Here is a 27,306-nt window from a genome sequence, read left to right as displayed (position 1 = left end):
TCGCCGTCCTGCTGAATTTGTCAAGCTAAGCAGGAGTCTAATGAGTCCAACCAAAACAACATTGCGTGTCGGAAAGCGACCCCTGTTTTTTGACCATCCGGGAATGTCCGGAAGCTCACGCACACGCTGGTTTGCACGTCCAGCTTCATGTGTGGGAATTATTAACGCACAAATAAACAGGGAATTAACACCGCGAACGGGAACAATGGACGCCTTTGTTCACGTTGGCTGGGGTCTTTAGAAAGGTGGCCTTTTGATTCCTTTGTCTCCATGCGGAGCGCTGCTGCAGTCGTGGAAGCTTGATGGGATCTCGGTTTTCCAGGAATTTTGTTTTGAAGTGACGTCATTGGCTTGTTTTTCTCGTCCGGCCACCTTTTCGCCCTTTGTGGAAGGAAGTCATGCGGCAGTAAGTCCCCTTTCGTAACCGCGCACCCCCAACCGTTCTGAGGCCTGTTATTCTCCAAGTGAGGACAAGAAGCTGGGGGAAACCAAATCAGCAGGAAGGGAATGTCGTAAGAAGGGGTTAAAATATAAAAATTAGCTGTCCAAACCTGGAAGAGGAATTACAGAGTGGAATTTATTCCTAAACTAAGAGAATAACAAGCAATTCTGACCAAAAAGACTCTTTTAAAAGTGATTCTTAGGGCCTGTTTTCACTTGGGGGTATCATTTATTACCTATGACCAGGGCCAGACAGACTCTTTGGGCATTTTTTGTCCTTTAAGTGCGGAGATTTAAGTATAAAGCAACTAAAACGTAAATCGTTAAATAAAAAATAATAAATTTTTAACTTTTATTTAGGTTTTACAACGCAAATCCGTTTTGATCCACTTGTTTGATAAACAAAGCAAGTCTCTCATATAATATGTCTACTAAAATTCTCAAAATATTACACAACATAAACTATATTGTAAATAATACACATTTGGACTCTCGATCATGACGCCTTGCTGAGGAGACGCACAAGTTAAAAGTTAATATATTTTAAAAATCCTAAGTTTATCCCGGTTTTATTTAACATTCGATCTTAGCTTACTGACTGAACACTGCTCAACATGTCTCCTAAACCAGCAAAGCAAAAGGCAAAAAAACTCGACTACAGAGATTACATCTGACTCCGAAAGCATGGATGAAGCGCATAAAAAACTTGTCGCTGCTTTGCGGAGGTCAAACTTTCGATTTACACGCTGATCCAAGTGGTATCGTACAATTAATATAAACATTTGCATATTAGTCAATAACATTACTGAAATTCATATAAAAACTAAAGTAAATGTTCCCAGAGATGGGTTGCGGCTGGAAGGGCATCTGCTGCGTAAAAATGTGCTGGATAAGTTGGCGGTTTATTCCGCTGTGGCGACCCCGCATAAATAAAGGGACTAAGCCAACAAGAAAATGAATGAGTAAAAGTAAATGGATCGACTTGATGATGGGCTAAAAATTTGCAGAAATGTACACGTACAAATTCAATGTTGGACTGCTTATGACTATTTTTTCTTATTATTTTATTGTAACTTTGCATAGAAAGCTTCCTAAAAGTCAGCGTATGTCAAAATACATTACATGAAACGTATATACATTATTAATAATTACGGCTCATATGATGATTTAAAATGGTTTGATTGAGTCAATATTTAAGTTTAATGTTATAAAAGTCTGTTTGTTGAACGTTTGCATGGGAAATGCAAAACAACGTGTCGTACGCACAAAACGATGGTGAAAACGTGCGTATGCCATGTTGTTTATAAATGAGACTCCTAGTCACTTCATGCATTTCTCTGATTGGATAGCTATCTGGTCTGTCATAATGGCTGTATTTAGCCACATTTGGCAACATGAGCACCATATTTACCCACATTTGGCAAAATGGATATGATTCCAATTCCGGGAGCTATATGCAAATTTAGCTAGATTACATCGATAACGTGTCAAATACAATGCATTTTAATATATTATTTTAAATTATTATATATTATTATTGTTATTATTATTATTATTTATAAAATTAATTTTATTTATAATAATAATAATAATAATAATTATTATTATTATTATTTATATAATTAATTTTATTTATAATAATAATAATAATTATTATTATTATTATTATATAATTTTTTATATTATTATTTATTATTGTTATTTATTGTGTATTATTATTATTATATATCTTACTGCATACAAATGATGATATTCAGGCTAAATGTTTTTCATACAAATGTTTCATATTCAGGCTTTGTACCTGCACTCTCTCTTGTGTTTTATAACGGTCTTAAATGCGTTCTGAGGGCATTTAGACCTGCACTTTTTACAATCAGATTGCTATCTGGTTTAGACAAGAATTTATGAAATAACCCAGTGTGAATAACCCCTTAAAATCTACCAAAAGTAAACCCCACAACCGTTATTAATGATGACTGATAAAATTCCCAAATCAATAAACCTTAACCTGAGATAAAGCGTTTGATTCATAAATAAATTACATTTGAAAACCTTAATAAGCCAATTAATATCTGTGTATTTAATAAAACATACAGCATGACTAGTATCTGCTTCAATGTTTCAAATAACTTTTGTGAAAATGTAAAAATATGGGAAAAATTGTGTTTAATTCCTCACCGCGTCTGATTTTGTATGTGTGTGTGTGTCTAAACTATTATTAAACTCAATTACTTTTTGGGGCGTCTATACTGTAATTGATGAGGATAATGTTTTTTGTGTTTGTTTTTATTATTAAATACGAGAGGAAGAGTAAAATATGAGAGCTGTGCGTAAATTTCCCTCCTAGCCTGTGCAGCATTTTAGCAAGGTTTAAGAGTGATTACACAATGGTATTCTCTAATTTGGTTGGAAAGTGATTCAATTAAGCAATCAAATTAAATCTGACTCCTCTTCTACCGTTATTTCTTCCCTCTTTCAGCATAATTGCAGATTCTTGCGTCAAAAGGGCCTTGTGTTTGCTGTGATGTGGAGTTTGCACACTTCAAGGGCGCAGCAGGACTATCGGTGCTGTTTTGTCTGGGTGTGATTGTGTTTTCGAGTTTGCCCTCGATGACTCTTTCCATTCAAATGGATCGCTGCGTTGCAGTTTGAATGAATGCGCGATCCGTTACACCATATTTTTGGGATCGATCCAAACACATCAATGACAGCGGCGCAGGTGAAATGAGATTTCAGCACACAGGGAACAATATGCTTGGCCCACAGCCCACAGCAAGTGTGACTAGTCATGCCAGCTGGTGACATCATGGGGAATTCATGCGAACGGCAGCCGACGTGATTCTCAATCAGTCAAACTTACAGCTGATTATTACATAAAATGACAAATATTGGACAAAATTAAAAACAAAATCAAAAGAACTTACTGAAATGAAACCGAAAAAACTTACCAGTCTATGCTGATAATTAAAATATGGCAAATATCAGCCAAAATGTAATTAATTAATTAATTAAATTACAAATCATGTGATATCTGAATAATAAAAAAAATGTGCTCCATATATGCTCCAATATTGTGTTCCAACACTAAAGATAAAAGCTGATCAGTTGATGTTGATCTTTCTAAAACGAAAAGCTAAATAAAAAACAAAACAAAAAAACAAACCCAAAAAATAAATGTACCGAATCTTAGCCAATAGTTAAAATCTGCCAAATATCATCCAAAGTGCCGAAATTAAATAAAAAGACACGCATAAAAATAGTGATATCAAGGTAAAATTAAAAATATTGTGGTCTATTATGCTCCGATATTATATTCTAACACTTCTGCTAAACAAAAAAGCTTGTCAGTCGATGTTGATCTTTTTAAAAACAATTACAAGAACCAAAAAAAAAATACTTACAGAAAAAACATATCAATCTATGCCGACAATCAAAACAAGGCAAATATAAGCTAAAATGCAAAAATTAAATTAACTTTTAAAAAGGACACTCTTAAAAATCATGTGATATCTGCTAAACATAAAAGCTTATCATTCGATGTTGATCTTTTTAAAAACAAATTAAAAAATAAAAAACAAAAAGATTACGAAAACCGAACCTAAAAACGTACCATTCTATGCTGATAATTAAAATATGCTAAATATCAGCTAAAATGCCAAAATTAAATAAAAAATTTTTTTTTTTTAAAAATGATGTGATATCTGGGTAAAATGAAAAATATTGTGCTGTATTATGGTCCAATATTGTGTTTCAACACTAAGCTAAACATAAAAGCTTATTAGTCGTTGTTGATCTTTTTCAAAAATTAAAACGTCTTCAGAGAAAAATATAGATGACTTTTTTGATTTGACAGGGAATGTTTTGTTTCGACACGTATATAAACCGGCATTCAGAATTATTTATTATCTGCCTAGACTGGATAGTTGTTTGCTTTTTTTATTTATAGTCAACATGTAAAAGCTTAAGCTCAAATACAGTTTGAGCTAGAAAAACAAAACAGTCTATGCAGACTATTAAAATATAGGCTGATTTAGAAAGACTTGGAAATGTTTTTCAGTCTATGCACATTCTTAAAATTTCAGCTGAAATAAAAATTCTGCATTGTCAAAATTAGACTCTATTATCGGATATTAATTCCTAAATATCGACTAAACCAAAAACTGAAACAGGTTCTTGATGATAATTATGAAAAAAATTATGAATGTTATGTTTATAAAAGTTAAAAGTCCCATGCACTGTCAGAATAAAAGTCTCAAGATATCAACCAAACTGAAATATTAGGTACTGGTTATCTTTTTTAAAATCACATATTTCAAGATACATAGATTAAAACAGAAAGTTCTTAATGTCAAAATATTAGTCTCTTTCCAGACATTTACCAAGCAGAAGAGACCAAGCAGAAACAACCAATGTGTACTGTACTTTTTTACTAATTATAAATTCAATTCAGTTCACCTGTATTTGTATAGCGCTTTTACAATGTAGATTGTGTCAAAACAGCTTTACATAAATATATATATACATATATATATATATATATATATATATATATATATATATATATATATATATATATATATAGCCAGCAACAAGCAGACACTACAGGTCTAAAGTTTAAAAGATGCACGCTCAACTGTTTAACTGTCAGCTTATGATTTGAATCCAATGTGGAAGAAAGTAGTTCCACATACAAAAGAGTTTTTGAGACTCTCCGTGTTTGATTTTGATTTTATATACACAATTATGCCGTCAAACTGTTGTATAAATGCAATATCACACTCATGGCAGTGCGATATGGCTGTATATCGGAAAAAGTGCATATATATATATATATATATATATATATATATATATATATATATATATATATATATATATATATATACATACATACATATAAATAAATATATATATATATATATATATATATATATATATATATATATATATATATATATACATATATACATATACATATACATATATATATATATATATATACATATACATATATATATATATATATATATATATATATATATATATACATATATATATGTATTTATATATATGTATGTATATATATATATATATATATATATATATATATATATATATATATATATACATATATATACATATACATATACATATATATATATATATACATATACATATACATATACATATACATATATATATATACAGAATAACTCAAAAGGTCATGACTCATTCACATTCTTTAATAAAAATATACACAAATGTTTCGGCTCAACACCATGTTGAAACATTTGTGTGTTTATTTTTATTTTAAAAAATGTGAAATAAGAAAAATAAATAATCCAATTACAAAATAAAAGTAATAAAATTTCAAATAAAACAAATAATTACAGGTTAAATGAAGCACACGATTCATCCCATCGTATTTTGGCATCAATCCAAACACATGAACGACAGCAGCGCAGGTGAAACGAGATTTCAGCACACAGGGAACAATATGTTTGGCCCTCAGGTGATTTCGATCATGAAAACTCATGTCAGCCGGTGACATCATTGGGAATGCATGCATGTACGGCAGCGCTCGTCTTTGAACATCTTCAGGCTTGCTTTCATCACTCATTGCTCTTGACTAAACACATGTCTGTGGTGTTTTCAGGTTGACCTGCATGCCCTGCACCGGTCGGTGTCCTAAAGTGTGTACAGGAGTGCAGACGGTGGACTCGGTCACGGCCGCTCAGGCGCTGCGGGGATGCACAGTGCTCAACGGCAGCCTCATCATTAAGATCAGCGGAGGAAGTAAGTCTAGATTGATTCATTTTTAATGTATTTACATTAAAAAAATACAATCTAAAAAATAAAGTTATGCATAATATTCTTGATAAATTGATGGATATTGGTGGCTTCGATAAAATATTGGCATCGCCTTGATATGGAAAATTATGCTTATGTGCATTTCCGAGAATAAAGTCTATAAAATACAGTTGAAGATGAAATTATTTGCCCCTCTTAGAAGCTTTAATTCATTTTCCTATATAAGTTAAGAGAAGATTTTTATGATCACATTTTAAATATAATAGTTTTACTATACATAATTCATACAATTTTGCTAGTTATTTTGTAAGGCACTAGTATTAAAGTGCAATTTAATGATGTAACTGGGTTAATTGGTTTAGTTAGGCAAGTTTGGTTAATTTGGTAAATAAATAATGGTTTATTCTGTAACCGATTGAAAAGAAAATATTGCCTAAAGGGCCTGATAATAATGATCTTAGTAGTTTTTACAGTTAAAAAATGTTATATTCTTAATTAGTAATCTAAATACTATGGATTGTGAGTTTACAATACAAATAGCCCAGATTCTTAAATGTGGATGACATTTTTTAAATAAAGACACAGATATCACTGCCTGGCCATAATTCATTCAATATAAATTGAATTAAAAACTAAAATAATCAGTTTGTTTTTTTTTTAGGTATGAACCAATAATTGGTGTCATAAAAGATCTGATTTGATTTGAAGTCTGCATAATATCAAAATAGACAATGAGTACGTTTAGATAGACACCAATAATTAGTTTTTAATGCGATTAAGACAGGACTCTGATTTGGAGTTAACCATGTTAACAGCGATTTCTGATTAATTTAATCAGATTAAGGTCATAATCGAACTAAAGAGAAATCGAATTTAGACATGTGGAGTAATTATTAAACTCCTGAAATCACATAAAAACTCCGGAGGAAATGCGGATAGCGCGGTGACGCAATGACGTTAATCAAATTATGCGGTATAACATGTAAAATACAATCATGAAAGTAACACTCAAAAAGGAACTCATGTAAACACCTTATACTTATTATTCTCCTAATTAGATTGAATCAAATAATTCGATTTCTGATGTCCATGTAAACGTAGTCATTGTTTATATTATTAGTGCATATTGCTAGTCTTAAAGTGGACAATTAATCTGTGCGAGGAAATCCACTGAAAAAAAAAAAGTTTTTGATCTTCAATCAAAATCTGATCATGTGCTTCTGCTCCAGAACAGCAGTCCTTTTCTGATGATGTCAGTTGGCTGAAATATGCTCGACCACGCCCCCTCCAACCATTGGTTTGCTGCAAGTGAATGATGAGAGGAGGGGGGAAAAAAATAATCCCCGCCCCCTACTCATTCAAATTCAGTTCGAAAACACACAAGTCCAAAAAAAAATTGGCCAAAAAGTGTAAATAATTAGAGGGAGAGCAGGAACAAAGTAACACTTTTTGGTTTTGGACAAATATTGAACAAAGTAAAGGGGTTAGACAAACCATTTGTTTTTTACCAACAACACACAAGCCTCTCCTACAAATGAGCACTGGTTGATGATCGCCAGACTTATGGTTTCTGTGCAATATTGCCAGAAGTGCCACGAGTATAAATGTTACTATTTACCCCACCTGCGGGGCAAGGTGTAACACACAGAGGGTTGGTTAGTTGTAACACGTGCTTATAAAGGCAGATTTTACACAATTAATTCAAATTCAGTTTATTTTAAACAGTAGCTTTATTTCCTCAGTACTCAACTCAATTTTATTTTTTATTCTACATAGCACAGTGTTTATTTATTTATTGGATAAACACATTTGGATTTATTTGGATTATTTTCCATTATTATACAATGCATTTATTTGTAGTATTAGCAATTAAAAAAAATTTTGTCTATTAAAAATATTTTCTAATTAAAAAAACATTTTATAAAGTTCTCAACATTACACTCAAAATTCTAAAATGATTTGGTTAGTTTAGTTGGTGTCCAACAGTGTGTGGCTTTTTTGTAACACCCTGATACAACTAACCCCTCTGTGTCGTGTTTTCCTCAAAACTGGCTTGCAGTCACTGTGTATTTTTGACATCTTTCAAAATGGTTCCATCTTTTAGCCTAGAAAACGGTGATCACAACAATATAAGATGTTACGTACACATTTTCACAGATTTTTTTTTAAATAAAAAAATATTGACTATAAAAAAAACTTTTATGCTACAAAAATGGTTTCTCCTGTGTTTCTCATCAACTGGTTGGCAGGAAGACGTCTGCTGAAATTGTGGTGAAACCACTAAAGCATGCCATGGTTAACCTTGAGCAAATACCTTAAAACTCTGTTACATTTTACCCTGCATTACTTTGTGCCTTACGCTCCCATATTAGCCTATTGTATACCTGCAAAACTCAACTACATGTGTATCTCGGTTTAATAGATGTGTATCACTGTTTTGTGTCGTACAGACAGCATCGCCGCGGAGCTGGAGTCCAGTCTGGGTCAGCTGGAGGAGATCACAGGATATCTGACCATCCGAAGGGCCTATGCTCTCGTCTCACTCTCCTTCCTCCGCAAGCTGCATCTCATTCGTGGAGAAACGCTGGACGGCGGGTATGTTTGACCTCACCGCTGAGCCAAACTTCTGTAATTTTCCTTTAAATAACCTGTTATAAGGTCATTCTTTACTATTCTTTAAAATTAATGTTTAAAGAATTCTAAATATTGGGCAAAGAGAGTTTTACTTAATAGATGAATTAAAAAATGGCAAGTACCAGCTAATTTGGTAGTCAAAATCACAGTCCCATGCACAGCTAGAATGAAACACATGGGCCAAAAAGAAAAGTTCGCTCAGTGAGAGAGAAAATGCAAAGTCAGCCGATATAATGGTGAAGATATGGGGTGTCAAAATAAGAGTCTTTTTCTGACACATTTTTTAAATAAAGGATTGGCAAAATTAGCCAATATATAAAAGTCCTATACACACACTTTCAAAATTAAAGACGTCTGCCAAAGGAATAGGCTTATTCTTATAAGAAGCTATTTAGGGGACAATGTATGGATTTATACTGTGAGAAAAACTAGTTGGATGTACATTAATACCCCATTATTATATGGCTACTTGCCACTAAAATAAACAATTAAACAAAAAAAATGGTCTGAGTTGAAAAAATTTACTAGCTTTTTAGTTAATAAGTGTATTCTTTCAGGTTATTATTAATATCATCCTTATTCAGTCACTAGATGGCGCCAAACAGTTAAGAACAACAGAAAAGCATATAAGGGAAAGTGAAAGTAAAATATATACGTCAATTATATTCAAAGATGATATAAGTCAAAATGATTGTAGTACCCGGACGAACATGTGTTATTAGTTTAAACAGTTGTTATCTGGGAAATAAATGACCTTTTATCTTCACTGGATGTTGTGATTGACCAATCAGAATCATTCTAGAGAGTGGTGTAATAAATGTCTATAACATCCTTTATTTTATTAGGTATAGTTTTTTATGTTCCAAGAAGGGTATTAAGGCAAATTTTAACAAGAATTTATACAGTTATGCATGAAACATTTAATATAAGTTTTTTTGGTTTGTTGAAATAATAAAGATATTTGTCACTTTAATTATTAAAAATATATATGATATATGATTCAAAATTAAAAGATAAAATCCCCCACGTCATCAAAATAAAGCTTCTAAAACATCAGCCATAGGGAAAAATTATGCAGTCAAGGCCCTCAATAGGGTATTTGCTGAAGCATGCTAATCGGGCTTTTAATTTGGTAGTAACCTGTGTTAAGCGCTTCCAGTGAACTGTATGTTAATGCAAAAATCTGCGCGTTTAAGGTCAGTTTTCTTTAAAAATCAGCGATCTCCACTGGCTGAGTGATGTCCGATATAAAGTGGGTCTCAGATTGAACAAGAAGCACTGAATTAAATTACATTTCCCCCGCCATGTCTTTATAATCTGAGCATTTATTTTACCCCAGTATATTTAATGGAGCTTCTGCGCTAGCCTGCCGATACTGACGGGCTAGTGCGAGTAAAAGGCCTTTTGTCTCGTTTTACGCTTGAACAACTAAATGAATGCCAAAGTTTATTTAACTGAATGTATTTTAATTATATTACAACATAGATGCTGTAAAAGGAACCATATAAAATGGAAAAAAAAAACACAATAACCGGTCACCGGAAGTTTATAAGTATGGGAACAACACTAGCTCAGCATATACCCAATTAAAAAAGTTTGTGTGTTGTCAAAATAAAAGTCCATTGCAAAGACTGGAAACTGGAAAACACTGTTCCGATAATTAAAAATTGACCAGTAAGCATCATCTATCAGAACTACTAATAGATCTACGTTATGCACTCTTGATTTTTGCAGAAACTATTCGTTCCACGCGATGGACAACCAGAACCTGCGCCAGCTGTGGGACTGGAACAAACACAACCTCACCATCCTCAAAGGCCGAATGAAGTTCATCCAAAACGGCAAACTCTGCAAGTCTGAGATCCTGCGCATGGAACAAGCCACCGGCACCAAGAACAGGATGAACGACATCAGCAATGAGAAAGACCAGTCCTACTGTAAGAGTCTCACGCATGTCGTGTCAAAACATGCTGAAAAAACAAACAAATATATATATATATATATAAACTGTCGTGAAATGTTTATAATGGAAATTATATTGGGTGCGGGTCTCTACCCGTCAGTTATTAAATAAAACCCATAAATTCTAATGAAGAATGTTCCAAAACAAACTGGAGACTAGGCGAAAATCTCCTATCGCGATATAAATCATCTCACAGCCTCATGACCAGGGCCTGACGGATTCTGCAGACGTTTTTTGCTATTTTTGCGGATAATTTTGGTAAAAATCTGCGGATTTCTGTGGAATTATTTTGGGAGTATCAAGCGGAGTATCATAACTAAAACCTTAATATATTAAATAAAAAGTAATAAATTACTGAATAAAAACTGAATAAATTCAGATTTACACATTTACTCAAGTAAATAAACAGAATTAATAATGGGCTAAAAATCTGCAGAAATCTGTGGAATTCTGCGGAAAATCTGCGGAGTTCTGCAGAATTTTGCGCGTGCAGATTCCGTGTGGGCCTACTTATGACGATATGAATGACCATATGGTATTAAGTCTGTATAGTACCAATATACATTGACCCTATTTAAAGGACTATTTGTTTTTTACATATTTCTCACTTTATTTAGAACTTCGGGGCAAATGTTTGATAATGTAAAATATAAAACAAATATTAAATAAAAAATGAACAAAAACCCAACACAAAACATTGGTAAATAAAATGATTGTTAGCATTTTTTTATAAATGATTAAATATAATATGAAACTACAGACCTTTTATTTTTGTTCATTGTCATATTGCACAGCTCTGCTGGAAACCTTTTAAATGTGCTGCTTTTAAAGATTTAAATTTGATGGTTTGTACTGGAAACCATTAGAGCATCTGCATTAATTTTTTAGCAATAAAGTAGACCCGATCTTCATTCTGTCCTGCAGGTGAAAGTCACATACTCAAATTTACACAAATCCGCACCATGAGCGACAAGATCCTCATCCGATGGGAGTCCTTCTGGCCCTCGGACTTCAGAGACCTGCTGGGATTCATGGTGCTCTACAAGGAAGCGTGAGTGTGGTCCTTTCAGTATCTATTGTGCTTCACTATTGAAGCTGTTTATATGATGTAAATGAAGGCCTGATTTAAAGATCCTTCACATATTTCATATTTTGAGTGTGCAAATAGGCGGAAATGCAGTCACTTTTCGAGGTTTACAACATAGAGAGTTGAAGTGAACTGCATGACATGTGACAAGAACCAACCAATCAGCTTCACAGTTATTTAACCATGATTGTTCGTATGTAGTTCTGCTCATTTTAAATCCTATAAAACAAAATTATATTAAAATAGTTTTGAAAATGTTGCTGCACGTCCTCCTTTTTTATATTATTATGAGAATTTTTTATTGTATGACTAATAATGTTTTAAAATATTATAATGTAAACAGTTATTTTGCCTTTTAATGTTTAATTATGCAGAATAGCAGCATAATTAATCTTAATTTGTACAAAACCATAAAAATATCTTATTGGGAAAATGAAAAACTTATCCCAAAGGTGCTCTATTGGATTGAGTTCTGGTGACTGTGGAGGCCATTTGAGTACAGTTAAATACTCATTGTCATGTTCAAGAAACTAGTCTGAGATCATTGGTGCTTTATGACATGACGTGTTATCCTGCTGAAAGTTGCCATAAGAAGATGGGTACACTGTGGTCATAAAGAGATGGACACCACCACCAGCAGCCTGAATTGTTGATACAAGGCAGGATGGATCCATGCTTTATTGTTGTTGATGCCAAATTCTGACCCTACCATCTGAATGTTGCAGCAGAAACCGAGACTCATCAGACCAGGCATCGTTTTCCAACCTTCTATTGGTGAGCCTGTGCAAATTGTAGCCTCAGTTTCCTTGTCTTAGCTGACAGGAGTGACACCCGGTCTTCTGCTGCTGTAGCCCATCTAACTCAAGTTTGGACGTGTTGTGCATTAAGAAATGCGCTTCTGCATACCTCCGTTGTAACGAATGCTTTTTTGAGTTGCTGTTGCCTTTCTATCAACTGGAACCAGTCTGGCCATTCTCCTCTGACCTCTGGCATCAACAAGGCATTTGTCTAGAGATGGTTGCGCGTGAAAGTCCCAGTAGATCAGCAGCTTCTGAAATACTCAGACCAGCCCGTCTGGCACCAACAACTATGCCACGTTTAAAGTCACTTAAATCCCCTTTCTTCCCCATTCTGATGCTCGGTTTGAACTGCAGCAGATCGTCTTGACCATGTCTACATGTCTAAATACATTGAGTTGCTGCCATGTGATTGGCTGATTTGCGTTAACGCAGTTGGACGGTGTACCTAATAAAGTGGCCGGTTTGTATATATATAACATTTTAAATGAATAAAACATTAATTCCATGAAAATGTACTAATAATGTAGTATTACTATTATACTGGTAATAAAGTATAAAATATAGTATATTTGTAGTGTATTATAAAATATTTTAAAGTATTTTTAAAAAATGTAGTCTAAAAAATATATATATAAATACATTTTCTTTCATTCAAAAATAAACTGTATTATTTATAGATGTTTATAACATTAATTATACGACAATCCAAAAACATGTTAGTGTATAAGAATGAACACTTTAATCAGTAACTTAATCCAAATATACAGAAAATAATCACTATTGAAAGCACTGCGTTGGTTAACTGTGCCTGTTTTCCCGCTTCAGTCCTCACAGGAACGTGACTGAATACGACGGGCAGGACGCGTGTGGCTCTAACAGCTGGGCCATTGCAGACGTAGAGCCGCCGCAGAGACCTAGTGAAGGTAAAGAGGTGGAGCCGGGGTACCTGATCATGCCTCTCAAGCCCTGGACTCAATACGCCGTCATGGTGAAAGCCCAGCTCGCAGCCTCAGAAGACCATCAGGTCAGAGGAGCCAAGACCGAGATCATCTACGTCAGGACCAACGCCACACGTAAGATCAGCATTACCAAGTCTGTTTATTGGGGGACCAGTATAAAATATGGTAGATTTATGGAATAAAATATACAAGTTAAAATACATTTGCTTTTATTAAAAGATGAATTATATTGTTGTATATAGACACTCACATATACAGTTAAAGTCAGAATTATTAGCCCCCCCTGAATATTAGCTCCCCTGTTAATTTTTTTCCCCAATGTCTTTTTAACAGAGATTTTTTTCAACACATTTCTGAACATAATCATTTTAATAACTAATTTCTAATAACTGATTTATTTTATCTTGTACATGATGACAGTAAATAATATTTGACTAGATATTTTTCTATACAGCTTAAAGTGACATTTAAAGGCTTAACTAGGTTAATTAGGTGAACTAGGCAGGTTAGGGTAATTAGGCATGTTATTGTATAAAAATGGTTTGTTTTGTAGACTATCGAAAAAATATATAGCTTAAAGGGGCTAATAATTTGACCCTAAAATGTTTTTAAAAAATTAAAAACTGCTTTTATTCTAGCCGAAATAAAACAAATAAGACTTTCCCCAGAAGAAAAAATATTGTCAGAAATACTGTGAACATTTCCTTGCTCTGTTAAACATCATTTGGGAAGTATTTAAAAAAGAAGAACAATTCAAAGGGGGCTAATAATTCTGACTTTAACTGTACATGCATAAATATATCAAATATAAAATAGCAAGTTAATTGTTTATGATATGGGAATTAATATTTTATTGTAATTTTAAATTAATCAATAAGTTAATGTATTTTTGATGAATGTAAACACACATAATAAATAGTTTTTACATAAAACAAATAAATAATTAAATAAATAGTGTTTATAAAGTATCATATCTTGTGTTATATTTACTCACACAAACGTACAAATATATAAAAATACATTTAAGTTTATAACAATGAGTAAAGATATAATTAAAAAAGATTAAGCACAATAAAATTGCAATATTAAATTTTATACATAAAATTTATATAATAATTTATACATATAAGATTATATAATATTTGAAATTTACAAATCATACACACGTGCAGATTTTACTTCTATATATATATATATATATATATATATATATATATATATATATATATATATAATTATAAATCAAATAATTATAATATTAGAAAGTATACTATATGTTTTTTTTTCTTTTACTATGTATATGAATATATATGCAACTAATTTCTTTAAAAATACATGATGCACAACATTTGTTTTAAAATTATCATTTTAATGTAGGTTGAAAAATTTAAATAAATGATAAACCATAATTACACTACTTGCATGCATGCATTCATAGTTATGCATAATTGTTAATAATATATTTCTACTAATTAAATATATTAAAATTATTAAATAATATAAAATGATTAAACAATAATAAAATTTTATTTTAATAAAATAATTTTTATAATATAATTTAATATAATATAATATAATATAATATAATAATAATAATAATATGTTGTATTTATTTTAGTATTTAACAAATAAAAAAGTGTTGTCTGAGATGTGAATGCTTCTCTGTGTGTGTTTCTGCTGTTCAACAGGGCCTTCAGTGCCGCTGGATCCTCACTCCTGGTCAAACTCGTCCTCTCAGATCATCCTCAAGTGGAAACCGCCGTCAGACCCCAATGGAAACATCACACACTACATCATCTACTGCCAGAAGCAGAGCGAGGACATCACACACTACAAGTTTGACTACTGCCAGCAAGGTACATTCAGAAACAGCCTGTAGATCAGTGATTCCCAACCTTTTTTTTTTTTTTTTTTTTTTTTTTTTTTTTTGCCTGAGACATCCTTTTCCCCCAGAAAATATTGTAAGGTCCCACATTTAATGATATTATCACTCATATAAGTCTGCAGTATGTATGACAAAAAAGTTGTATACAAACAAATGGTATGTTTATTACTGTATCTATATGTTTATGCACAAATATTAGCCTGATGTAAAATATAAAAGCAAAACATCAGTAGGTCATTTGTATTGGGTACACCTTACGGTATTAGGGATGAGTATTCTGCAAATTCTTATTAAATTGGACACCCTCATGCATTCGTTAGCAAGAACTTGGTGCAGATAATGCACTGTGGCTGGGTCAGGGACACTTTGCTTCAAGAAAATGAAATAAAACCATAGTTCAGGTAACTATCTTGGCATTTCCTGCATTTCGTGTATCCAGTATTGCTAGCGCTGACAATTATTAGCATGACAGGTGATATTAGACAATGACAGAATGATTCCAAAGATGGGAAAGACTAAGTAAATGCTCTTGTTTGTCAGGTATGAAAGTGCCGTCCCACACGCCGACGCACCACGACGTCGAGGAGGACCAGAAGCTTAACCAGACGGAGGTTCCAGACCAGAAGGGGCACTGCTGCGCCTGTCCCAAAACCGAAATGCAGCTCAAGAAAGAGGCAGAGGAAACTGAGTTTCGCAAGACCTTCGAGAACTACCTGCACAATGAAGTGTTCGAGCCCAGGTACATATATATAAAGACCTTTCAACGTGGTATTGTCATTGATCCGTGAACATTTCCTGCTTGTTATTATCAAACCCGTTTCATAACTGTAACAAGAGGCAATTCAATATTATTTATCAATATGTGTCTCTTTTTGGATTTTCGGAAGCTATAGGGATTAAAAATGTAAAACAGGAAATGCATCACCATTGTTTTTGTTTACATCCCTCAAAATAGGCTATATCAGCCGTGGAGAAGATGATGATTTTTACTACAGTTATGTGTGGACTTAAATGTTGTTATTATGTCTTTGACCATTCATTTTTTTGACCATTAGTTATTAGATGCCGTGTGTTTTCTCTTTGAAGTGTGCTGTGGTTTAATGGTGGCCAGTTTAATATGCTGCTGAACAGATCACTGGAGTGTCAATGGAGTCCTCACTGTTTACATTAGGGCCTGTAGCGCCATCTGCTGGTTCACCGTTTAATTACCTCTAACAGTTCACACTGCAGCTTACTTGGCCAAGAAAGGCCTCAAGATTCACAATATATCATTTCCTGTGGCAGAAATGTTAAAAATATGCACTTTATTGACAGAAGTTTTACTTATATTTACATTTCCATCTAGTCATTTGGCAGACGCTTTTGTCCAAAGAGACTTACAATTTAGGAGATATTCAGAGATTCAACAAGAACAGGCAATACACACAGGAACTGCTAATTATACAAAGGAACTGTTATTAGTGCTCAGAGAATCAAGCCCACTCATCAGTGTGAAGCACACTTCATATATGTCTTAATATATATATATATATATATATATATATATATATATATATATATATATATATATATATATATATATATATATATATATATATACATACATGCCTTAGTGCCCCCACCGGTGCCGATATACAGTCATATCACACTGCTATGAGTGTGATATTGCGTTTATACAACAGTTTGACGGCATAATTGTGTATATAAAAACTAAATCAAACACAGAGAGTCTCAAAAACTCTTTTGTATGAGGAACTACTTTCTTCTGGATTCAAATCATAAGCTGACAGTTAAACAGTTGAGCGTGCATCTTTTAAACTTTAGAGCCTAGTGTCTGCTTTTTGCTGGCTGTATGTGGGCAGAGTAATACACAAAGGGTAAAGAGGTTGTAGGAGTTCTGATATTGCAGAACATTACAACAAAAATATATATATATATATACACACACATATATATATATATATATATATATATATATATATATATATATATATATATATATATATATATATATATATATATAATTTATTTTTAATTCATCTTGGTGTCATTAAGCAAACATTTTAAATTAGATGATAACCATATATTTATATTTGTGTAAGTATTTGTAAATGTTTGTGCATTTTTGTAATTAATGCTTTTGTTTTTGTAATTAGACTTTTTTTAATTAGTGCTTTTCTAGTTCTCATAATATATTTTAACTATAAATCTATACATTTATACTTTAATATTATGCACTATTTATTAGATTTTTTTTATTTATAATTATTTTTATTTAATTTATATTGTTTAATTAAGTTGTATAAAATATTTTTAACATATATTGAATAATTTATTTATTTATTTTATTTAAATTAATTAAATTAACTAACCTTTTTAAAGTTTATTTTGTATCAGTACTTTTAATAATAACTACAGCATAACAGGGACAGACTATTCCCAAATAAACCATTCCCACTCTTGGGTGTTCATAATGTTACATTTTGTTAAATGTTAACTTTCCACCTTTTAAAAACAGGGTTTAGCAAACTTTTGCTATTGTGACTGCAAATTCCCATGAAGGGCTTTGAAATGTGTATTTATTATTAATATTTGATCATGATGTCATCTCAACCAAAACATGAAGAGAAGGTGGGACAGAGTAGCTCCTCCCCTTTTTAAAAAAACAACCAATAGCAGTTTAGCATCTGCCAGTAAGAGGGGTTGAGCTTAAGCATCAAATGAGAGCATCTTGAAGAAGGCGGGGCACGTCAGATATTAGAGCATTTGATTGGTCAGGATTTGATGAGAAACTGAAGTGTGAGATGAAGGGAATAAAACCGTTGATTCATTTATATCTTCTAAATGTGAATTTTGTCACTGTTTTGGTGCACACTAGCTTATGGATATCCTAAAAACTAACAATACTGATACTAACATCTAAAAATCTTGGTAACACTTTATTTTGACGGCCATTTGAGTATTAGTAGACTGTCTGCTTAATATGTTGATACTGCTCCATCAACAGACATTTAACTGACTATAAGAAACTTTGCAAGTACATGTTAACTTACACTAACTCTAACCCCAACCTAACGGTCTACTTATAATCTATTGAGAACTAGTTGGCATGTAGATGCAATGTAACTTCAATTCAACAAACAGACAATCAAAATAAATTGTGACCAAAAACGTTTTTATTTTAATTTCATGGGACGTTATTCAGATAAAATGTAGATGTTCATTCATTTGCTCTGGCTGAACCTCCATCTTTTCTGTCGACCCTCAGGCCCCACCGTCGGCGTCGCTCAGTTGGCGTAGCCAATGCAACGTTGCCAAATTTTGGAACCACACCAACTATAATACCCAACTTTCCAACCACTTCAATCCCAGAGGAAGAAAAGAGCCGGAAGATGGTGTTCAAAGCCAGCTCCAAAGAGGCCATGGTCATCTCCAACCTGCTCCACTTCACCAGCTACCAGATTGAGATCCACGCTTGCAACGACCCCACAGACCCGGGCCGCTGCAGCATGCCAACATACGTCAAAGCCCGCACACTCCCTGAACGTAAGACTCTTCAAATATGCTTTATTTACTATAGATCAACCACGATCCTGGAGGACTATCAGCACTGCAAGTTTTAGATGTCTCCTTTGTCTGTCACACCCGTTACAGATCTTTAAGCCTCTGCTCAAATGATCTGAATCTGGTGTATTTGGGTAAGGAGACATGGAAGATGTGCAGAGCTGGTGGTCCTCCAGGAACGAGGTTGAGAAACACTGCTTTAGATCATTGTATCCCAACCCTGTTCCTGGAGGCATACCAACAGAAGATTTTTGGATGTCTCCCTTATCTAATCATTAACTTCAGGATTCAGCTGTTTGATTATGGGGAGGTTGAAAATGTTGTGTTGGTGTGCCTTCAGGAGCAGGGTTGAGAAACACTGCTTTAGATTATAGAAAGGTATTGGAATGTATTGAGTTTCCACTTGTTTTCATAGTGAAAGCTGATGTCATTGCCGAGCCAGTGACTCACGAATTTTTTCCTGACGAGCCGGATGTTGTTTACATCAGATGGAAAGAGCCCAAAACTCCTAACGGCATGATCATACTGTATGAAGTCAAGTATCTACGGATGTCTGATAACTACGTAAGTGTTATAAATTATGGTGTGTATGTATATGCCATAGACATAAAAATGTCTACCTGCTGTAATGTTTTTAAATGTTTTTGGTCTCTCAGGAGGATCAAATCTGCGTGTCCAGAATTTCCTATGAGAAAAACCATGGCTATCGATTAAGAGTAGGGCATCCTGGGAATTACAGTGTGCGAGTTCGTGCCACCTCGCTGGCTGGCAATGGTTCTTGGACTGATCCTGCATACTTTTATGTTCAAGACAGTAAGCTTTACTTTATGTACTATACCTTTTTTCTGAATTTAGCAGCACTTCTGTCTCTAACAAACATGTTTTGCAGGGGAAATGAGCATGAAAATCGTTATCATCCTAGCCATCTGCATTTTCTTACTGGTGATTCTGGCCAGCGTAGGCTACTTTGTCTTGAAGAAGAAGTAAGTTTAAGACATTAAATCAAGCCCTTATTCATCGCATAAACAGTGGTATGATGTAGACATTTCTTTTCTCTCAGACAAACTGAAGGACCAACTGGCCCACTGATTGCTTCCTCCAACCCAGAATATATAAGTGCAAATGATGGTAAAATATGATTTTAGATAATAACTGATGATTAATCAGTGTACACCTCTGTGATGTTAAATACTGAGCTTGTGTGTTTGCAGTGTACATCCCTGACGAATGGGAAGTTCCTCGTGAGAAGATCACTGTCATGAGAGAGCTTGGGCAGGGATCATTTGGGATGGTGTATGAAGGCATTGCTAAAGACATCATAAAGGGTGAACCGGACACTCGAGTTGCTGTGAAAACTGTAAATGAGTCGGCGAGTCTGCGCGAGAGGATTGAGTTCCTTAATGAGGCTTCAGTCATGAAAGCCTTTAGCTGCCACCATGTGGTAAGTGTGGACGACTTTGAGAAGTTCATCAAAGTGACGAAAGCTTTGTCTGAATGTTTGGCTTGTTTATCTAGGTGCGTTTGCTTGGTGTGGTATCCAAGGGACAGCCGACATTGGTTGTCATGGAACTAATGACGCACGGAGATCTGAAAAGCTACCTGCGTAGCCTGAGGCCTGATGCGGAAGTAAGACTTTCTGTTTCTTTTGTAGATCAATCATATTTCAATATCCCGGACGAGCCCCCTGAATCTGATTATCCCTACATATGTGGGTGTTATGACAATAATATTATTTCAGTTGAGCTTTAATAATGGACAAGTTCGTTTTATCTTGTATGGTTATATGAGTCCACAAAAATGCTAATGCTAATTGAAGCATCTGGCCTTAACCACTGATTCAATTGTTTTTCAATAGAATAACCCAGGCAGTCCACCGCCAACCCTAAAGGAGATGATCCAAATGTCAGCTGAGATAGCAGATGGGATGGCATATCTCAATGCTAAGAAGTTTGTCCACAGAGATCTCGCTGCAAGAAACTGCATGGTGGCTGAAGATTACACCGTCAAAATTGGAGGCAAGTCAACCTGAATTGAGTATAGTCAGCTTGTGGTTCAAAGGGGTGAAATTGTCTTGATTTGTTTTGGGGTTTATCTTCTTGCAGATTTTGGCATGACGCGAGACATTTACGAGACTGATTACTATCGCAAGGGCGGGAAAGGCCTTCTGCCTGTCAGATGGATGGCACCAGAGTCGTTGAAAGATGGTGTATTCACTGCTCACTCAGACTGCTGGTGGGTATTTCTAATCAGGTTCCTGGAAGAACAACTGCTTAATAAATGCCCTGCCAATAAATGCCCTGGACCCTGTCCAGTCCTCTTCCTGAGTGACCCCTATCATGCAAAGTTTAGTATCAATCCCAACTCTGCACAAGCTAATTCCAGACTTAATTTTCAAGGCAAGTTTGCTGGTACAGGTTGGCTCTGCATTCTGAGGAATGGGTCACCAGTGATCATTGGGATTGCTAGATGCTCCTAGTCCAGAGGTGGACAAGTATGGTCCTAGAAAGCAACAATCCTGCAGAGATTAAGCAAGCCTTGAAAAAACTCACCTGCCTGTATCTTTCTATTAACACTTAGACCTTGATTTACTTGATTAGGTGGGTTTTATTAGGGTTTGAGTGCAACTTTGCAGGTCTCTGCTTGTTCAGTACCAAATGTACCCAACTTTTCAAAGTGGTGCAGAAATTTGCTAAAGTCTCCAGGAGAGGAACTGTACATTTGGTCTGGGGCCGGAACTTTAACGGAAATCTGTCAACTTCCAGGTCTTTCGGAGTGGTGTTATGGGAGATCAGCACACTTGCTGAGCAGCCGTACCAGGGACTGTCCAATGAGCAGGTGCTCAAGTTCGTCATGGACGGAGGATACCTGGATAGACCGGAGAACTGTCCGGAGAGAATGTAAGTACGGACATGGAGGTAAACCTGAGTGGACCGACTTAGACTATGATGTTAGGGATTGATCAGCTGGTGATCATTATTGCCCAATAGAGATTGGCACTCACTAAACCTGGCCAATCTCATAAACCAGTTGCTCTTTGTTTGCAAGCAGATGAAGACATGTGAGTACTTTCAGGTTATACTTAGCAGTGCTACAGCAAGTGAGGATGTAAATGAGGGCATTGGTGATTGTTTTGCTGTCTACAAATGTGGGTTCCAGAGATGGTCTCTTTGTTGCATCCATTGTACATCCAGGGTTTTAGCTGCCACGATTTTAAGCAATGGCGCAATTCTAAAGCTTGAAGCATTAGAATCGATACTCAGTATTGGTCAGTCACCATAGCAAGAAATCTTTACTCTGCCTCGGCTGGTTAATTCCCTACATCATGTGCTTTCTTGTAGTCGAGTGGTTTAGCTTGTTAAGAAACCCTACATCCTTTGGTATTTAAAACTACGCTGTTCCTCATTCCTCTTGGTATTTTCAGTGATTCAGTGATCAGCTGAGATGCATCACTGTTTTCACCTTGTATTAACATGCATTTAAATATCACTGGGGTAGTCAAACATGAACAAGGTAAAGCCATTTTTGACCAGTTTACACCTGGGTTTAGCTTCATCCATTTGACCTGATCGACAAAAGCACATCTTAGTCCTAAGTCAAGGTACCAGCAGAAAATGTTAACCTAACATTAATGAAATTCCAGTTTTGTTTGTCCAAGATGTTTCCATATCATGGAGACACAAAATGTGAGCTGGATAATGAGATGTAGTTGGTAAGATTGTCTTCTCTTGCTTGAACTCTTCTCCCAGGCACAACCTCATGCAGATGTGTTGGCAGTACAACCCGAAGATGCGGCCAACCTTCCACGAGATCATCGAGATGATCAAGGAGGACCTGCATCCTACTTTTCAAGAGGTCTCGTTCTTCTACAGCGAGGAGAACAAAGCGCCTGAGAGCGAGGAGTTTGACATGGACTTCGAGAACATGGAGAGCATACCACTGGACCCCTCATCCTATTCCCAACGCGAGGAGAGCCACAGTAGAGACAACGGCCCCTCAGTGGGCCTACGGGGCAATTACGAGGAGCATGTGCCCTACACACATATGAACGGTGGAAAGAAAAATGGCCGAATTCTGTCTTTACCCAGATCTAGTCCGTCCTAACATTTGCCTCACCGTTTCTTCTACCTTTTTTTTTTTTAAAGAAAGTTTTTAAATGCATTATTTTTGCAGAGGCCCTTAAAGATACAGATCTCAGGTCTTTTTTGTTTGTTGTTGTTGTTGTCGTCATCGTTGTCGTCTATGTTGTTTCCGTCTCACGGCTAAACTCTTATGGTTACAACGAAAATGGACGTTTCCTTTCTCAACCAACACCGTTCGCTTTCTGACACTTTTTACACTTTTGCCAAGTTTTCGAGACAGTTTGGTTTTGGGTGGAGGGAAAGCAAACTGTGAACATGACTAAATCAACCAGAAAAGCTGCTTTGGCTACGTCACCTCAATGTCCACTTCCTTCGACCCTTGGATGCTTATTTTTCCTGTTTCTCTTTTTTTGTTCAAAGTGGAAATCTTTTAATATAGTGGCCTTTTATTAAGTGGCCTATAAAAAAGAGAAGTGTCTATAAATATTTGTGTTCGTTTCTTTAAAGCAACGACTTTACAGTGTGGAACTATGGGATGGCTTCTTTTCTTTTAGAACAAACTTCTGTTTTTGTAGAGGAATGACTTTTATTTTGTCCTGGAGAATTCCTGAATTCACTGATGATCTTCACATGGTGTTCTGGTGAATGAGGTTTAATTTATTTGCTTTATTTTCTTTTTTTCCCCTCTGATCTTTTACTCCTGTGTTCTTTTTACTGGCTGAAGGATATTTAACAGTTACAAATTGGACAAAAGGGTTCCTCAGACTGACCAATAGCTGCTGCTCTGATATATAGTGGGTATTATATATATATATATATATATATATATATATATATATATATATATATATATATATATATATATATATATATATATATATATATATATATATATATATATATATGTATCAGTATTTTAAATGTACTATTCACAACATCTGAACTTTTGTACATAATTCTTATGTCTTTTTCTAATGTCTTCATCAGCTTTGCTTATACAATATTTTTTGCAACAATGTCTCTTTTTATGAGCTGTTTTTTTATGTCTAACCAAAAGGAAAAAGATTGCATTAATATTCTGGGTGAATCACAGTGATATTCCAGCGTACAGAGGGGCGAGTTTTTGGTTTTGGCCTGAATTCAAAATATCAAGATGTTTATTTTTGGGTGATAAATAATAAATAGATCACTAGTAGTAATAATAGTAAGAATAATATTTATTATTATTAGTGGTAGTGTTGTTGAAATATAAATGCAAATTTTCGAATGCGCAGTTCAGGAGAATAAACGTTCAGGTTTGCTGTCAAAAATCCGATTGTTGTAGGATATGGTCATGGAGAATGTTTTGGTAATGTTTTGTAGCATAGTTATTCGTGGGATATGAAACGTTGGATTATTCAGGTGGATTTAGGATCTTATTGTGAAAGATAAGCTGGTCTACAGAGGGATTCTGGATTGTTGTTTTTGACAGCAGAAATATTCATTTAAATTGGCAATATTTCAATCGGATCATTAAAACATTCCTGTAAGCCATACTGTAGGTCTCCAATTCAATTCCTGGAGAGCCGCAGCTCTGCACAGTTTTGCTCCAACCCTAATCAAACACAGCTGTTGTACCTAATAAAGGTGTTTAAGACTCTTGAACCCCTCGATTATTTGGATTAGCTGTGTTTGATTAAGGTTGGAGCAAAACTGCAGAGCTGTGGCTCTCCAGGAATTTAGTTTGAGACCTATGCTGTAAGCTATTCTTGATCAGGCTTTGTTACCTATCAAAGTATCCAAAAAGTGAGTGTCGTTCGCATGATAACAACGAATGACGCATTTTCCCAAATAAACCCCTATTAAAGAAGAAAAAGCTTTGTAGGCAGACGCTCGATTCCTCAACTTTGTGCCTTCTCCAATCGCCAGAGGCTAGAGAGATGGCGTTTTTACTGGATCTTACTTGTCGTGCACATTTCATGTATGTGCGTGTATTTTGTTGCGTGTTTGAATATTTATTTGTGGGCAGTTTCAGTAGTACAATGACAGGAGGCTGGAATTCACACCTATTTTTTCTCCTTTTTCTAACGTAGCCTGATTTATATAAAAAAGGTCCCTTTTTCAGCATTACTGGCTTTATTTCAGATGTACATAGCAGAATCGAAGAAATCCAACTTGCTTGTAGCTCTTCGTACATTACTACAAAGAATTTCTGTAGCTGTGAGCAGGCGTCTATACGATTGTTTTGTTTTTCAGAAATAACAAGATTATCATATCTTTGAAAAGGCAGATATTGGTATTTTTATTTATTTTACGATCCTCATGATTATGTAAATCCCTGCTAGCTTTTATTACAATACTTTAAGGCGGGTAAAACTAGTCTTTTAGATGTTTATTTTATGTTTAATTAAAGAGAGAGAGAGACGGAGAACACGGTGGGTTTACTAGCGCTAATGTCTTTCTGTTGGTTGTTTGGACACAGTCTACCTCAGTATGTTGTTAGAAATTGATTAGAGCGTAGTGCGTCTCTCTTTAGTTATTTCTTTATCAGGCTTGTTTTGGGGCAGCAAAACAAACAGTGCAGTCCCTAATTCGGCCACTAGAGGCTGCGCAATTTTACGAACATAAATCACTCCCCTTTGGCGATTGTTCTACTTTCCCAAGGCTTTGAATCCAAAGATTGTTTCTGATATGCAGAGCCAGTTCAGTTGCGAAACGATTCAATTTAACGATAAGTTAGCTATAGAGTATTACATAAGTAAAATGTAAATGGAGTGTTCAGAAAAGCTTGCTTTTTATAATTTAAGGTACGACACACCATTTTGGCTCTGTAGAGCTAATTTGAATCGGAGGTATTGCGATGTTATATCGTCTTTTATGTGAAGCACTTATTCGAATAATACAAACAAGTTTTTGTAAAGCCACTTGTCTTTAAGCCATGTACACTTTAGTCCGTAAAGTTTTAAGCTGATTTGGTCACGTGGATGACTACTGAATCACAGTTTGTAAGTCCGCAAACATATTGCGCAATTATTATTATAGGCTACGTGGTTACAATGGGCAAACAAAAACGACTTTTTTTCCGCTCGCTGCAACATCTCACCGAACAAACTTTCTGATGCCCTGTACGAAAGCGTAATTTCTTATGTATGTTTGCTCCAAATGTGATTGTCAATGTTTTGTGTTTTTCTACTGTGAAGATTTCTATCAATGCCATAGTTTATAGTAAACTCGGACTACACCTGCCTCTCCTTACACACATGCATTCGTAAATATTCTCGCGGACAATCCTATGTGCCATAGAAACGTTTTATTTTTTCTCTCAGGGAGATGTGAGCGTTGGGTTTCGTTTATCGGAGGAGATTCAAATATCCACTGCTAGTTAAACGTACGAGAAAAAAAGATGGACAACTGCATAAACGATGCCTTTGGATGCCCGTTGCGCATCGTTTGTTGCCTCTAGAATAAATCGAGCGACCCATATAGTGCCTTGCACACAAACCTAAGTATCCTCCAAGCCAAACCTGGCCAACAAACTCCCTGGATTGTTTTTTATTTTCGCCCGACAACTTTCAACTGGAGCCTATTGTACAGATTTCTCCGACATCTTCAGCTCGATGCTTGGCTCGGTTTTACTGTATTGGTATATGTGAAAGATACTCTTTTTATTTGGAAATAAGCTGAACTTGTCTCTTCTTGGGTTTTGCTATTGTACGATAGATTCATACAACATCTTTGGCAGCTCCCAGTGTAAAAAATCGAAATTTTAGAGAATAAATATTTTGATAAACCCAAAAATGATTGCGGTTTTCTACAGCAAGAAAAACGAAGCAGAACCGGTCGAGCACAAGGCATTGTATGCATTTTATTGCTTTTAAAAGGATAAAGTATTACGCTTGGATATTAATTTCTATTTTTTTAGTCGAAATAGGGAGGGCAAAAATTCAATGACTTTTTTGACTGTAAACTTTTTTTCCTATTCATGTACATTAAACATTATCAATGTGTATATAGCTTTCTTCTCGATTTAAAAAGTGTGATGTCTTCAGCGCACAGCGTTACGCTGTGGTTTCGAAACCGATCGGACGATGTTCGGGATTTGGC

The 27,306-nt window shown here is 34.8% G+C and overlaps 1 protein-coding gene across 1 annotated transcript in view; it reads left to right on the top strand.

The window, feature by feature from the left end:
• insrb (insulin receptor b) overlaps positions 1-23,245 on the top strand; it is a 125,711-nt gene extending 102,466 nt beyond the window's left edge. Inside the window, exons 4-21 of the mRNA NM_001123229.1 lie at positions 6,098-6,237; positions 8,703-8,847; positions 10,621-10,823; positions 11,774-11,900; positions 13,562-13,809; positions 15,384-15,551; positions 16,121-16,319; positions 18,849-19,126; positions 19,560-19,708; positions 19,801-19,957; positions 20,034-20,127; positions 20,205-20,272; positions 20,356-20,585; positions 20,660-20,770; positions 21,000-21,159; positions 21,247-21,376; positions 21,907-22,041; positions 22,891-23,245. Coding sequence (NP_001116701.1) covers positions 6,098-6,237; positions 8,703-8,847; positions 10,621-10,823; positions 11,774-11,900; positions 13,562-13,809; positions 15,384-15,551; positions 16,121-16,319; positions 18,849-19,126; positions 19,560-19,708; positions 19,801-19,957; positions 20,034-20,127; positions 20,205-20,272; positions 20,356-20,585; positions 20,660-20,770; positions 21,000-21,159; positions 21,247-21,376; positions 21,907-22,041; positions 22,891-23,245 — 3,097 coding nt within the window. The remainder of the gene's footprint in view (positions 1-6,097; positions 6,238-8,702; positions 8,848-10,620; positions 10,824-11,773; positions 11,901-13,561; positions 13,810-15,383; positions 15,552-16,120; positions 16,320-18,848; positions 19,127-19,559; positions 19,709-19,800; positions 19,958-20,033; positions 20,128-20,204; positions 20,273-20,355; positions 20,586-20,659; positions 20,771-20,999; positions 21,160-21,246; positions 21,377-21,906; positions 22,042-22,890) is intronic.
• Positions 23,246-27,306: the final 4,061 nt, after the last annotated feature.

The sequence above is a fragment of the Danio rerio genome, chromosome 22 (assembly GCF_049306965.1).
Source record: "Danio rerio strain Tuebingen ecotype United States chromosome 22, GRCz12tu, whole genome shotgun sequence".
NCBI classification, from domain to species: Eukaryota; Metazoa; Chordata; class Actinopteri; order Cypriniformes; family Danionidae; genus Danio; species Danio rerio.
This window is presented reverse-complemented; position numbering and strand designations above follow the sequence as displayed.